Here is a 14,467-nt window from a genome sequence, read left to right on the forward strand (position 1 = left end):
AAAGATGTTTTAGAACTCACCCTTTTAAGTTTATTTTGATTAAATCTATTGAAATGCATTATGTGAAAAAATGCCAACATTCAAATAAGAATGTTGTGGACACTTAATAAAATTTCCATTGAATAAAGTACCTTATATGATTCTGAAAGCAAAATTTGCCATTGGTTTTAAGACACAAACAGAAAAATGACGAAAACAACTCCAGTAACATGCCTCAGCCATGGCAGGCGTTTGGAGAGCCTCAGGTCCTTATAGCTGAGCTGGCAGTATACATATGCACAAAAAGTACAGGTCAGTCCAGTAAAGGGGTTTTTTGTGATCCAAGACTAGATGATCAAACCTGCTGTAGCTTTTGGTTCACTTGTGTCCATTCTGATATTGGCCCTTGTTCCCATCTTTAGTCCTCTGACCGCCACATCATAGGCTCTTCTAGAGTTACAGACATTCAGGGAAGGAAGGGGCAGGAATGCCGAAAGAGAGCCTACAGTCTCCTATATTAAAGAATTTTCACATTCAATACTCTTAGGATTTTACATTCTCTTGGTTACTTTTTCCAGAAGGGATATATTTGGAATTTCATTTGCTTTAATATGCTGCTTTAACCATTTTCTGCAGCTTTGTTCAGCTCCAACATTTTAACATACACTTACAGGTGTTAGTCATTGACTTAAAATATCCACAGGGATATTTGACTTATTTAGGATTATCAATACGTTTAAAAGAATCTGATTGTTGACAATTATGACAAAACACACTTATGAATCCTGTGGGGAATTGCACCAAATTTATGACAGGTTTGTGTCTGTGCCTCTCTGTTACATGGGGGAAGGTGATAGAAAATGCCCAGTCCGTGGTGTGGTGACAAGTAACCAGAACTGAAAGCCTCAGTTTCTTCTTTCACAAAGTGGACAAGATTGTGTTTCTCTCAGATGAGTGTTGAAGATAAGATGAAGAAATACATTAAATATTTAGCACAATGCTTGACACAGAGTAAATATTTGATACATGGTGCGTTATAGTTCTTACCCTGGTGCCTGCAGTGTAGTCCAAAGCACTGCAGCAGTGAGATCAGTAATGTGGTAAGATTCTAGGATACAAATCCTCCTTCTGAACCCATTGTTGCTTTTAGCCATTGCAAATGTTTTTAATAATATTGTTAAAGTACTCTTTTAGGACTGCTTGAAATTTAGAGAGAGACATACATAACTGTGCTGTGATTTTTTTCTAGCAGTTTTCCAATACTTCTTCAATTAATGGACATCAACATTTGAGATTTGGGGGATTAACATGGCAAGAGGGAATTGGAGAAACAACTCCAACTATTATTCCTTACAAAAACCAGACAGGATATTTTAACATTCTCAACCTTTTGTCACTCTAGGGTACATAGAGCCAGGTTGTTTCTGAGAAGTGAACATTTTTTTGGGTCTAATTATTTCACATTTGAATCCACAGTTGGGGAGGGTTTCCTGCATGAGTTCTTCAACAGTGTCTGGATCACTGTGAAGCCAAGGCCATCAATACGGTCAAAATGAGTTTGAGCTCTGATCGCCGGGACAAAGAGCCACAGGATCAATGTGTTTTCGTAAACACATTTATCACTAAATTTCTATAGCCTTCCAGTAGTTTTTGGTATTGGGAATAGATCCAGGATTAAAAAAAAAAATCTTCTGCAGATGCTCTGAGAAATAAACTCTAATAAAGTACTGGCTAAGACTTCTTCAGTTATATGTCTTTCATTTTCCATTCAATTTAAAGTTTATTTTCAGTTTTCCCATTCTTATACTGTCTAGCCTAAAGCCTACTCAACTTATGGCAATTGCATAAGTTAACTTTTAAAAGCATTCATTTAGAGTAGATTAGAAAACCCAATAAATAGTAATATAATTATCATACATATTTCAGTAAATCTTCTAGCCTAGGCTAATACTCCTATAATTGCTTTCATTTCCTTATATCAAATCCTAATGAATCATAACTAGTCACATTCAACTAACAAACTCAAAATACTAAATTTGAATATTTCAAGCATTCTATGTTGTCCCTATTTTGGTAGACACATCTATTTATAGGCTCTAAAATTTCAGATCTCAGGCAAACGTGTTTTAATAAGAAGCAGTAAGAAGATGCTTATCATAATGTTAAAAATAAGATATAAATGATTTTAGACATTAAAGACATGATACAAGTTTAAGGCCAAGTTACATTATTATACATTTGACAACTTTTACACAAAGTTTTCAGATAAATCCCACAATTATCTTAGCTTGTGGTAAGATGAACCAGTTTAATCAATCACAGGATTGAATGGGGTTCTTAAAGCAAGTAGGGAGGCAAGCAAATGATTAGGATTTATATTAACGGTATGATGAAACATAGCAGTCTGGACTTTGAAAATAGAGTTCATGTAAAATAGATGAATGAATGGGCAATGCAAATATCTACTAAGTTACATTAAAAGTAAAAGATGAATAGGGTTTTTTTTTTTAAAAAGGAAAGTGATAGTAACCCTTGGTAGCAGCTATACGTGTAAGTTTGGGTGCTTCCTCTGGTCAGGTAACTTCCCCTTGCCTCTGACAGGTAGCTCCTCAAGTTCAGGCCATCTTGTTCATCCTCTATTCTTTACTCATAAAGGAAGATACTTCTCTTTTGGTATCTAAGGCAAAAACTGCCTATGGTGACCTAGATCCTGTACTCTCCTGTTGTTTCTTTTTTTTATAAGATCCTTGATTAAAACCTCTGAGATTTCCAACTTTCTCTTCACCAACGGTTCTTCCCTTCAACCTCTAAACATTTCAAGGGTTTGATATCTTGAATTTTCAAGGGTTTGATATCTTGAATATTCCTTCTTTCTCCTTATATCTCCTGCTAGATTCCCTCATAAACAAATTATTCCTTTGAAAAGTGAACTTCTTGAATTTTCTGTACCAATTTACTCATCAGTGTGGATTAATATAGATTTCACTCCCATCATTTCATGTAACTTATGTTTGTTATACTTAACCTGTTTTTTTTGTTTGTTTGTTGGTATCGATGGACACTGTTGACCCCCCCCCTTAAACATTTTTATTGATTTCTAAGATACCACTTTTGTTTTTCCTTCTATTTATTTCATGGTCTTTGAAGTTGACAGATCTCTCCTACTCCAACTGATTAATCAAAGCCAATCACATAATTCCAATTCCTCTTCTGGGAACTCCTAAACTGTTTTAGATCAATGAGATGTAAGGAGCACATTGTTGACGAAATCAGGAAAGAATGGTTTTACTCTTAAGAGATAAATACTAGAAGCTACATTCTCCTACTGAACTAGCAAGTGGAATCTTCTATCACAGATTGTCACTGGACATCTTATATCACTGAAGCCATATTATAATCATGCAAAGAATCAGCCAATAGTATGGATGGTAGAGTGGAGAGATGGAAAAAAACTAAGCATTGATAATTTTGATATGCATATTAAGTCCTAGGATCACCCTAGGTAGGGCCTACTTTTTACATCAGCTAAATAGTTGCCAATGTTCAAGGCCATTTCTGCTGGATTTTCCACAACTTAACATTTTATTTATTAAATCTTTGATTATTCTTTCTCAGTGCCCTTTTCTTAAGTACATCTTTTAAATGTAGGTGCACTTTGGGGTTTTGTGTCATATTCATTTCATTTAAAGCTCAATTCAATGATTCTTAAATTTTCATCTTCAGCTAAGATTTCTGTCATATAAATTTATTCTGGATAAATATATCTAAAAATACACTTAACATTTCCAGTTGAATGCCCTAAAAAGAACTCAACTCAATATACAAAATCCAAACTCCTTTTCCGTCTTCCACTTCTACCCATTCATTACTCCAGCTATATTTCCCCATTCTGTGAATGGCACATTATGACTTGGTTGTCCAAATTAGAAACCTGAGTTGAAATTTTGAAACTATTCTCTAAAGTTTGTGTTCTAAGAATAAGATCCTGTTGACAATTTTAAGAATATGTTGGATCTATTCATTTTTCTCTACCACTGTTTCCATGTTGTCTTCTTTGGGTTACTGTAAAGACTCAGCTGGTTTTATTGCCTCTAGTCTTTTTCCTATCCGTTCTCCAAGAAAATCCAGAGTGCTCTTTTTGGGTTGTTCTTTTGAATTTTATTTTGCTGTTGTTGCTAAGTCAGAATGCTCTTTAGGTGAGAACTTAATCATGTCTCCGTCCTTTTAAAAACACTTCAGGGGTCACCAGCCTACTTTCTTCAATATAAACCCAACACGATCTGTCTTCTGTTGATGTCTCCAGCTTTATTTTACACTTCTCTTCTCTCCGACTTCAAGTGCCTCATCTCTAAACTTCCTTTTGTCTTTCAACTAAGCATGAGTTCTCTGCGGTGTTCTACCCCTGCCCCCCATCTTCACAGCACTCACCACACAGTGTCACAGCCAGCCTTCAGTGTCACACATTATGCAGTAGGCACATTAGGCCTTCAAGTCAGGTGCACTAAAATTCTTTGGGATAAACTTTTTTGGTATTTACTATAAAAATATATTTTTAAATTTATTTTTTACTATATATTTTTAAAAGCACGGAAGTTGCTCTTAGTGGAGAAACAATCACCTATGATTTATGTAACCATTTTTGTATATTAGAAAACACAATTATAAAACAAATTCTCTTGAATGTAAGAATTATGTGGTAAGAACCACAACTTAACTTCAGATTGAGGATGTTACCAATAATAACACCAACTTTCTCACAAATCCTACCCCCTTCTTGCCTTTCCTTTATAGGTAGCCACAATCCTAAGCTTTTTATTTATTATTCTTCTAAAAATAATTTTCCCACTGTTGTACTTATGCCCAAAGCGAACATTTTTAGTCTTGCTTGTTTTTTTGAGTTTTTCAAATATGAGACTCTGGATATATGTTGTTGTCTTTAGAAACTTTTCCCTTTAAATGATGCATCTAAAATGTATAGATATTGTGTTTATACATGTTTATGCATATTATTTATAAGTATCATAATTGTAGTATACTACTTTTCATTGTAGCCAAATACTCATTTGTCAAATGATAGAAATTGTTTGTAGACTCTCCTGGTAGTATACATTTGGACTTTTCAGTTGTGTATCATGCAAACATTACAAGTATTTTTAATGACATATACAAGAGTCTTTCTAGAATAATAACTCAGGACAGGATTTACTTGGGTTTGTGCATGCTGTTTTACAGGATACGTTGTCATTAAAGTTGTTTTGCTTTATGTTCTCATAGAAATATAACTGAGTTCCCACTGCTCATATGCTTGCAAAAGCTTAGTATTTTTCAGACATCTCCAAAAACAAAACAAAAACTCACCGCCATCAAAATAATCTTGACTCATAGCGACCCTATAGGACAGAGTAGAACTGCCTCTGTGCGTTTCTGAGACTGTCACTCTTTAGGGGAGTAAAATCTCACCTCTCTCAACTGGTGGTTTGAGTTGCTGACCTTGAGCATCATAGCCCAACAGGTAACCACAATGCCAAGCTCCGTTTTGTCAGTCTAGTGGGTGTACAATGCCACCCCTTTTACATTTCCCCGGTGGATAAGAGTTTCTGCTTTTCAAAACATGTTTATCTTATGTTCTAATTTCCCTCTATTTTTTTTACCAGTTTTAATATTGTATTGTGTCTTTTCTTATTGACTGGTATTATTTTTACAGTATTTTAGACTCCAAGCCCCTTGTCCATCACAGATGTTGTAAAAACCATCCCACAGACTATGCTTCGTCTTTTCTACTCTCTTGATGGCGACGTGGGCGGCATCTTCATGCTCTATTTAGCTGTTAGCCTACCTTCAGTTCCTTGTGGCAAAAAAGGGTTGTCATTTCTGCTCTGCAGCATCCAACTAGGCGCAGTACATGTCAGGGCTGTGTGGCCCCTGTGGCTGCCCAGTACACGTCTGCTGAATGAATGATTGGGTGAACGAATGACTATGACTGTAGAAATGGTGACTTGGTCTTGTGTGGTCAAGTTCAATTTTAAACAAATTGAACAAATTTTAAACATACTGCTGAAGCCAAGATGTCAAAGTAGGTGACAAGTTCTACCTGAGGTGATAGCATGTATAGAAATGAGCTGTATGTTGTTTATAAGTACTTATTATCGATTCTGAATATTTGGCAATGTTCATTTTCTATTCTTTCAAATGCATTTGCAGTTAACTAAACTCCCTGCATTGGGAAAATATTTAGCTTAAATTTATCACAAAGTTAGAAATGATGTCAAGACAAGATATGGATTACATATTATAATGGATGCACAAGGTTAGTAGTTTTTGCTATCAATTTGAAATAGGTTACCTTTTTAGTTATGGTGTCCGGAGGTACATCCCGCCTCCCAAGTGGATAAGGATTCCATTGGCCACTAGGAGATACATCTTCTTGTCCATTGTCTAAAATGTTGCTTTGCTGGGACGGGGTCTATTGCAAAAATGGTATGGCATTTTTTAGTGATGTAATAGAAGTTTATCATAGTTTTCTGAAAAGAGTTCCTGATGATTATGGTAAAATTAATTTTATTTAATTGTAGAAAAACATTTATCCTGATCTTGAAGTGTTATTTTACAATATTTACTGGGAACACTACTATTATAAACAATTCTAAATTGAGTGCTTTTCATAGCATTGAGAAGTACCATTAAAATAACCATCTTAGAGTTATTTTCTGGATTTAAAAAAAATTTAGATGATTTACAGCACCTGGATAAAGATAGAATTAAGCAATTATTAAAAAGCACAACATTTAAAGTTTTCTTAACTTGGCTTCTTAATATGATTTTAACATTTAAAATATACATAAAAAACATATAAAATATTGTCTGTACCTGCCAATAATCCAAACCACAGCCTAAAACATGTTTTATAAAGCTACATTGATTCTAATTGAATGCCCTTAACTAGTACAAAACAGTTCAACACTAGCATAGTGCAAGATGTATGTACTAGAACATTATTCACAGATAGTGTTGAAGGATAAATTAAAGTAATGTCAAAATTATGCTATTAAAATCACAGTGCAAATAATGACTGATTATCCAAATTTGCTTACTTTACTTAATGGTGAAGTTTATAATTTTCATAGATATTCTGTTTTTATTGATATTCCACTCTTTAAAAATCAAATAATAATATCCCTGTCTCCAAAATTACTAGTGTCCATGAGTTTGGAAGCCACAGAAAACAATATACTATTACTACATCGCCCCAACTCCAAGCAACCACACAAGCTCAGGAAGAAGGGGTCCAGTTCTGGGGCCAGGGGCATGTAGCAATGGTATCCTTTTCCTGTGGAAGCAAGTTAAAGTTTTTCACAGGCTTCTTGCTCCTTTAATCTATAAGATACACTGATATTCTTTGAGTTCCTGGGACATTCTTGTGTCAGTGAGATATGCGCCAGTGCTTCCTGTGCCAATTTCTGTACATGATCTGAAAGAGCTCTACTGACAAATGAAATTGGCTAGAAATCATATGTGCCATTTCCACTTGGGGTGAGAAATTGTCCTCCAACCCCAGGAAGGGAATGGGGCTAATCTCTTCATAACATTCTCCAGGCTGAATGCTTGTCAAGTTTCATCTGATAGCACTCAAATGGAGAGCAGTTCTATTCTGGACTCCTTTAAGAACAATTATCTAAGCATCCTATCTGCATTGTGACTACATTCATTTTTCAAAGCATTGGTTGGAAATCTTTTCAAATTGGATTATGATACTAGAGGAATATTTCCCAATGTAACTGAACTGATATAATGAAAAGAAGCTAATTTAATTTTTCTTGAAGTTTGGTCACATGAATCCTGTGTTCATAAGCCCATCAAAAAGAGTGGAAAAAAAAAAAGAGAAAAGCGGTCCTGAATTTAAGCTCCTGGATTAGTTAGGAGAATTTATTTGTTTGTGAACCTAAATCTAGATAATTTGTTTGAAGTACATGTTACTTGAAGACAATTGTTAGTTGGTTATTCAATGCCTGTACATCTGCTTTCAAGTATTATTGTTTTACATGTATGTATGGATTGTGATAAGAGTTGTATGAGCCCCTAATAAAATGATTAAAAAAACAAACCTAAAAAAAGGTATCATTTTAGTCTTTTACTTTTTCAGATTAATAGATTTACATATGCTATATATAACTTATTCACATATTAAAAATGGAAAATTAAATAGTTAAAATGAAACAGTTAAACATAGTTATGCAGGATAATTCCTACTGACTAGTGTTTTCTTTTTGAATTTTTAGTTCTTGCACATTTTATGAATTGGTTTCTTTGTCAATGAAATGGGAAAATAAATATATTTGCTTTGCCTGGCCTTAGAGGCATAGTCTTTGAAAAGTGGCCAGAGTTTAATATAGACTTTCCAGTTTTCATCACATCATCCCCATCTTGCTTCTTCCACCAAACTTACGTCGGCTGCCAAAACATGACTTCCATTGATGGTTACTGAGAATTGCAAAATTCTTTTTTGGTGTAAAAAAAGGCGGGAGTATTTTAGTCAAAATCCTAGTATCAGGATAGACCATGATTTTTACTAGCTTTTAAATCAATCTTTCTTTTTAAAATTAGTTTTAACAACCACATTCAATCCTCTGTATCACAGGAACTGAATAAGCAGACACATTACAAAGATCTTTCCACTAGAGAATAAAGCAGAAGGGATTTCTTGAAAGTAATTTTATTTATTAATTTAAAGAAGGTTCTGGTCTCTCTCTCTTTACGTGAGCAATGATAGGTGCTAACTCTGTAGAAAACCAAATAGCATGAACAAAATTTCTTGTGGTTTGCAGGGAAAGAAAAGAGGAAAAAGCAAACAAAGAGAATGCTGTAGTAGAGCTTTCTTCTTTCCCAAGGTACTATAGTATTTATAAAAAGGCACTCTTGATAAGCAGCTGCTAGGTGTTATATGAACACAGTTGCTTACTTGTTAAACTTTTGCACAGGTTAAAAAAGCAGCTGAAAAATGTTTTTAAAAAAATTAACAAGGCACTCACTGTACATTTATTCTTTTGTGAAAAGAACCAAATTGAGGTTTACTTATTCATTCAATTATTTGTACTACCACATTCTAGCTATTTTGTTTGGGTACTTTAAATGAGTGCAATGAAGTATTATTTCTCTACCATATGTGAATTAAAGATGATAAACTTGTAAAAGCTTCACACTTGTAAGCTTCTTCAGTTTTTAAATCATGCAGACCTTTGATGTTTCCAGGGAACAGAGAAAATGGTGATTGTGACGTAGTGAAAAGCCAGAAATTGTGCCTGATCAGAGCTGTAGGAATGCTGAATCGAGGCCTTATGGACACATGCAGGCCTGAAGACTTCTCCAGATTGAACAGATTTTATTTTGACTGCTGTGAAGGATAAAAACGGCCTACCAGAAGAAGACATTTCTTGTTTGCTCCAACACAAATGTGTGTGCATACAGGTGAGGCTCTGCGTCATTGTGTTTGTGGTTGTGTGGACATACATACCAGTGTCTGAATGCATATGTTATGCATATGTCCATGGTGAGGTACACGTAAATGTGAGCAGAATTCACACAAGGGAGTAAATGAACTTAGCGGGTCCCGTGGAGATACTCTTGTTGGCTAGTTAATGCATAGTACTCTAGTGAAATTATACTTGCTTCATTTTATGGGAGAAGTTACATGAGAGCAAGATTAGAATTTCGTATTTTGCAAAAGTCTTGGGATGGATTCCTTAAGAATCCAAGAATCGATTTTTGCTTAGTGATTGGCACTAGTTCACAAAGGGCACTGCCGAGGGTTTTTTTCAGTCCCAACACATTTTCCTCTAAAGTATTTCCAGTGAAATTATTGCAATGATATTCTTTTCTGGTCATACCTTTTAAGGAAGAATAAGCATTGCAAGTAAAACAGTTACCGTCTTTAGGAGATTTCAGCTGGAGGTTGTGCTGTCCTGCTCAACAGAGTTCTAAACCAACATGTCATTACATGGGAAGGAAACATCCATCAGCGTTCTAACCTAATTATTTTGGGATTAGTTTAGTCATTGCCTATAAATATTAATATAGATTTACAAACCAAGGGCTTCCCCCACCCCCTATAACTAGAGAAGTAAGCAAATCTTTTGTGAGGGATAGGTGGCCAATAATAAATGTAGCGAAATCGAAAGAAACTTTGGACGTGTAGATCTTGCTGTGCTTTGCACAGGAAAAAAGGCATTAAATCAGTCACCCTTGACAGAAGGGTGAATCGGTGCAAACCACATATTGGCATTATTTGATCCCAAGTTATTTGCATGTACTCAGTAAGAAAAGACATAGACATTTAAAAATAAGTTAGTTGCAAACATCGCTATCTAAACTTTTCTCATTCACAAAGACAGTGGGGTTAGTACCAATTGATAAAAGTCAGTGAAGTAATCTTCTCCTACGCAGAAATCAAATGAAAATATTATTTAATACACATATTAATACCTTGCCTCCCTTGAACTCATGATTAATTTCTAGTAGTTTCCATTTCAATTACCCATTAAAGAGTAGATACTACGATAGGATATCGTAGTATGGCAATACAAGGTATGGGGAAAGTAGATACTACGATAGGATATCGTACCATGGCAATACAAGGTATGGGGAAAAAACAGAGCAAAAAAGGAAACTTAAAAAAAACCATTATTTTCTCCAGTATGGAAAGGCCACATTATTCCTATTGGAAGCCAAACACCTGCAAACAGGGAGTTAGAAAGACCAATGATTTCTTTTCCAACCCTGCTTGCCCCTGAGGGCCGTAGTCTCATGGAGGATTAACTTGTGGTTCTCTTGGCTCCGCAACCTTTGGCCATTGCCTACCAACAAATATGCTTCCTGGTGACACCGAGTGCTCAGAGAATGTGATTTTCAAGAATTCTAGGTAACTAACCATTCCTGACCTCAGCTAACTAAGGCAGCATAGGCTAGTTAAAGCACATAGGAAATGATTTTGGTCTTGATTGCCTTTTGACTTAGTTAATATATTCCACTTGTGTATCCTTTTCGCCATCCTATCATAGAAATTCTATCATTTGGAACTGTTGTGAAAATGAGATAATGCATATGAAAGAGATTTGTCAACTGTTAACTATTATGTCCCATAAGTATTCTATTCTGTGAAAATGCCGGGCTTTACAAACATCTGAGAAGGCAATGTAGCAGAGTAGACAGAATCTGACTCAAATTCTACCTATTACTGGGCTAACAGCAGCAGCTGTGAAGGCAAAACTGTAAATACAGGCGAGGTCTTTGTCTTTGTGTGCCATTTGAACTTCAGTTTCCTTATTCAGTAGCGACAAGTATTTATTTTGCAAAGGAATATACTTGGAGTATAGCATGGTAGCAGGAACATACTAGACTCACTACATCCTACTCTTCATTGTTTCAAAGGATACTACGGTTTTTTCATCCTACTAGTCTGCATAGCAAAAGTGGTAGCTCCAATGGATATTTATTGATATTTAATGTTTATCTTTGATAACATACAATTTCAAGGCATAGCTATGCTCAATTACAACAGATCACATTCAAGGAAGCACACAGAACCATCATAAAAAGTTGCCTTAGATGCTTTTTGGAAAGGCAGTAAATAAAACAATAAATGCATAAGTGGATGAATAAATGAATAAAAAGACAAATAAACTTTTAATTTAAGAGGTTATATTTATGTCTTTATAAAAGTTCTGAGGTTATAATTATTGTTAAGTCTTCTAGGAAACATAGAGTAGGCATCAACAGATGAAAATATAAGATAAATTAAATTAAACTCATTTTTGTGCGTTTGTGGACACTCCTAATATCTTAAATGAGTTCCATAAACTTTTTTGAAAAATACAATTCAATGTATAATACTTATACTTAGCTTGTAATTCCTGAAAAATGTACACTATTGATTGGAAAAGCAATAAATATCCAATAATTAGTAATATTCAACACATAAAATCTAGGAAGCAATTTTCTTTGACCCACATGAATCTTCACTATATAAATAGTGTATCAAGTGAAGAGTTATTCAATTATCCTAAACTGATATCGGCTTTATTTGTTTTAATGTTTGCTTAATAGAAAATTGAGGGGGGAAATCAGCCAGATAAATATTTGTTTGTTAGCTGTCAAGCCCTTTTTGACTCCTATGACTCCTAGTGACCGAGGAGACTCCCACCTAGCACTTTGTTGGCTGTAATTGGTAAAGAATCAGATTACCAGTTAATTCTCTTCAGGATCCACTGAAGGCATTTGAATCATCAACCTCTATATTAACAAGCTAGCTCTTAACCATTTGTTGCCACCAGATTCTTGAAAACAAACAAACAAACCCCAAACCGGAATCACTGTGATCGAGCCAATGCCGACTCATAGCGCTCCGACAGCACAGGGTAGAACTGCCTCGGTACTTTTCCAAGACCTTAACTCTCCTATAGATATACAGAAACCCCCCAAAATAAATCATTAAACCCATCGCTATCAAGTTAATTTTGAGTCACAGTGACATTATATAGGGTTTCTGAGGGTTTGCAAATCTTTATGGGAGAAAAAATCTTTATGGGAGTAGACAGCCTCAGTTTTCTTCTGTGGAGTGGCAGGTGGGCTTGAACCGCTTACTGAGAAGGAAAGCCACCAGGATTTTTGGTGGATATTCAGAAGTAACCTTTAAAAAGGAAAGAAAACAACAACAACAAATAATTTGCTGAGCTCGCGCAAGCATTAGGGCATGGAGGAAAAATAATCACAAAAGTCCTTGTGGGTGGAAAATTTACAAAAAGACAGTCTATGTGGGACAGAGCAGAAGAAATGAAAAAAAAAAAGGTGCTCCTTGTCTTAAGAGGAGGAAGCAAGATTCAACGAGCTGCAAAGTGGGAGATCAGTGACAATGTTATTTGAGCTTCATAGGGCAGCTTCCTTCTTTCTTCCTAGCCCTCTTGAAAGGCATTTGCCAGGCACCTAAAGAGACAGCCAGGACAGTGCTCTGTGTTTTCACGAATCAGAGAGACAGCAGCAGAATTTCCACCGGTGACTGAATAGGTTTTTTGGCTCATTTTATCAACAAAATTTCTCTATTTAAAATGGTTGTTTATAGGCCGATCTTTCCCTGTACTTTAATGCAATTTTCATGGCTAAAGAGGATGTAGGGAGCTACAAAGAAATCTTAATAGGCGGGCATGAATTTATAGTATCTTAAATAGCAAGACAAAAATGTTGTAATTGATTGTTATACTTGTTAGGCCAAGAAAGATTGAGAAAAACGGCCTCCTTCAGGAGCCTGGTGGGCCGTGACCAGAGGAGGCAGACTGAGCTTGAAGCAGACTAAGTACCCACCTTCCCTATGGGACAGCGTTTCTGGTGGTGAGGTGGGAAGTTGTCCCAAATGCTTCCAGTTTACAGGCCTTAAACTAACGCTAGCATCTTGTGAAGCATTTGCCTTGTGTGTCCCTTCTTTTTCTCCCTTTTCTTTTCTACTTAAAAAAGACAACTATTGATGGTAATTCATTTTGAGGTGGAATCTGTTAATATTTAAATTAGTATTATTAATTTGCAAATTAATGTAACAACGATAATTTTTCAGGTTATATTTGTGCCCAAGAATGGTTAAGAAGTCTGAAAATATTATAACTCTGCATTATTTTTGTTATACAAAACTAAAAATCCTTGGACTTATAAAAACTGAATTCATTTCAAACTACATCTAAAAATGTATTCAACATAGCAGAACCCAAACCCAACCCACTTCCATTAAGTATTGCAGCTCTTCACATCCCTGTTTGGGTTTCTGGGTCAATCTTTACAGAAGCAGATAGATAGCCTTAGATTTCTCCGATGGAGTGGCTGGTGGGATTGAACTGCTGACCTTGCAGCTAGCATCACGACACTCAACACACAGCACCATCAAAGTTCCTTATGCAACATACACTGATGCTTAATTTATATTTGAAGAATGATTTAGAAACTGAGGAAACCTTGTTTAGTGTGTGTTACCACTGTTCAGACATTGGATATAGCATTTTTAAAATATAGCTTTATTAATGGATAGATCGATAAGTAAATAGGGAAAACCTGGGGCAAAATAAGAGCTTTTTCATGTGATGTGATTTCAGAAGTTTTAAGCAGCAGCTCCCTACATACCAATATATTTTTATTCTGCTCACTATACTTAGAAATCCCATCATTTTAGTTTAATGATTTGATTTCTAATTAATTGTCAAACCCATTAGAGGAAGTGTTTATTTAAAGTTATATTATCTCATCTATTCCTCCGGGCAAGTACGTTCCAAGGTCTTTTTTTTAAACTTTCTTTCCCCAAACCATTTTATTGGCAGTTAATACAGGTATCACATCATTCCATAGTTCAGTCACACCAAGCCATCGTTTTGAGAACTGATTTCCGTTCGGGAAGAGATTCAGAGTTCTTCGCATTGAAGGGGGCATGAAAGAGGAAGTCCATTGGTGGGAGGTTCAAGTC

At 35.4% G+C, this 14,467-nt stretch overlaps 1 protein-coding gene across 6 annotated transcripts in view; it reads right to left on the reverse strand.

Moving 5' to 3' along the window:
- LRRC7 (leucine rich repeat containing 7) overlaps positions 1 to 14,467 on the reverse strand; it is a 595,712-nt gene that overhangs the window by 77,553 nt on the left and 503,692 nt on the right. For 5 of the 6 annotated variants that reach the window (XM_045292109.1, XM_045292106.1, XM_045292113.1 and 2 more), the window contains one exon: positions 6,323 to 6,442. The exons of the other annotated variant lie outside the window; for it this stretch is intronic. In XM_045292109.1, the coding sequence (XP_045148044.1) occupies positions 6,323 to 6,442 (120 nt within the window). The remainder of the gene's footprint in view (positions 1 to 6,322; positions 6,443 to 14,467) is intronic. 6 annotated transcript variants of the gene reach the window in all.

This window comes from Echinops telfairi, unplaced genomic scaffold, assembly GCF_000313985.2.
Source record: "Echinops telfairi isolate 266 unplaced genomic scaffold, ASM31398v2 ScPeMD7_443;HRSCAF=831, whole genome shotgun sequence".
Classification (NCBI taxonomy): Eukaryota; Metazoa; Chordata; class Mammalia; order Afrosoricida; family Tenrecidae; genus Echinops; species Echinops telfairi.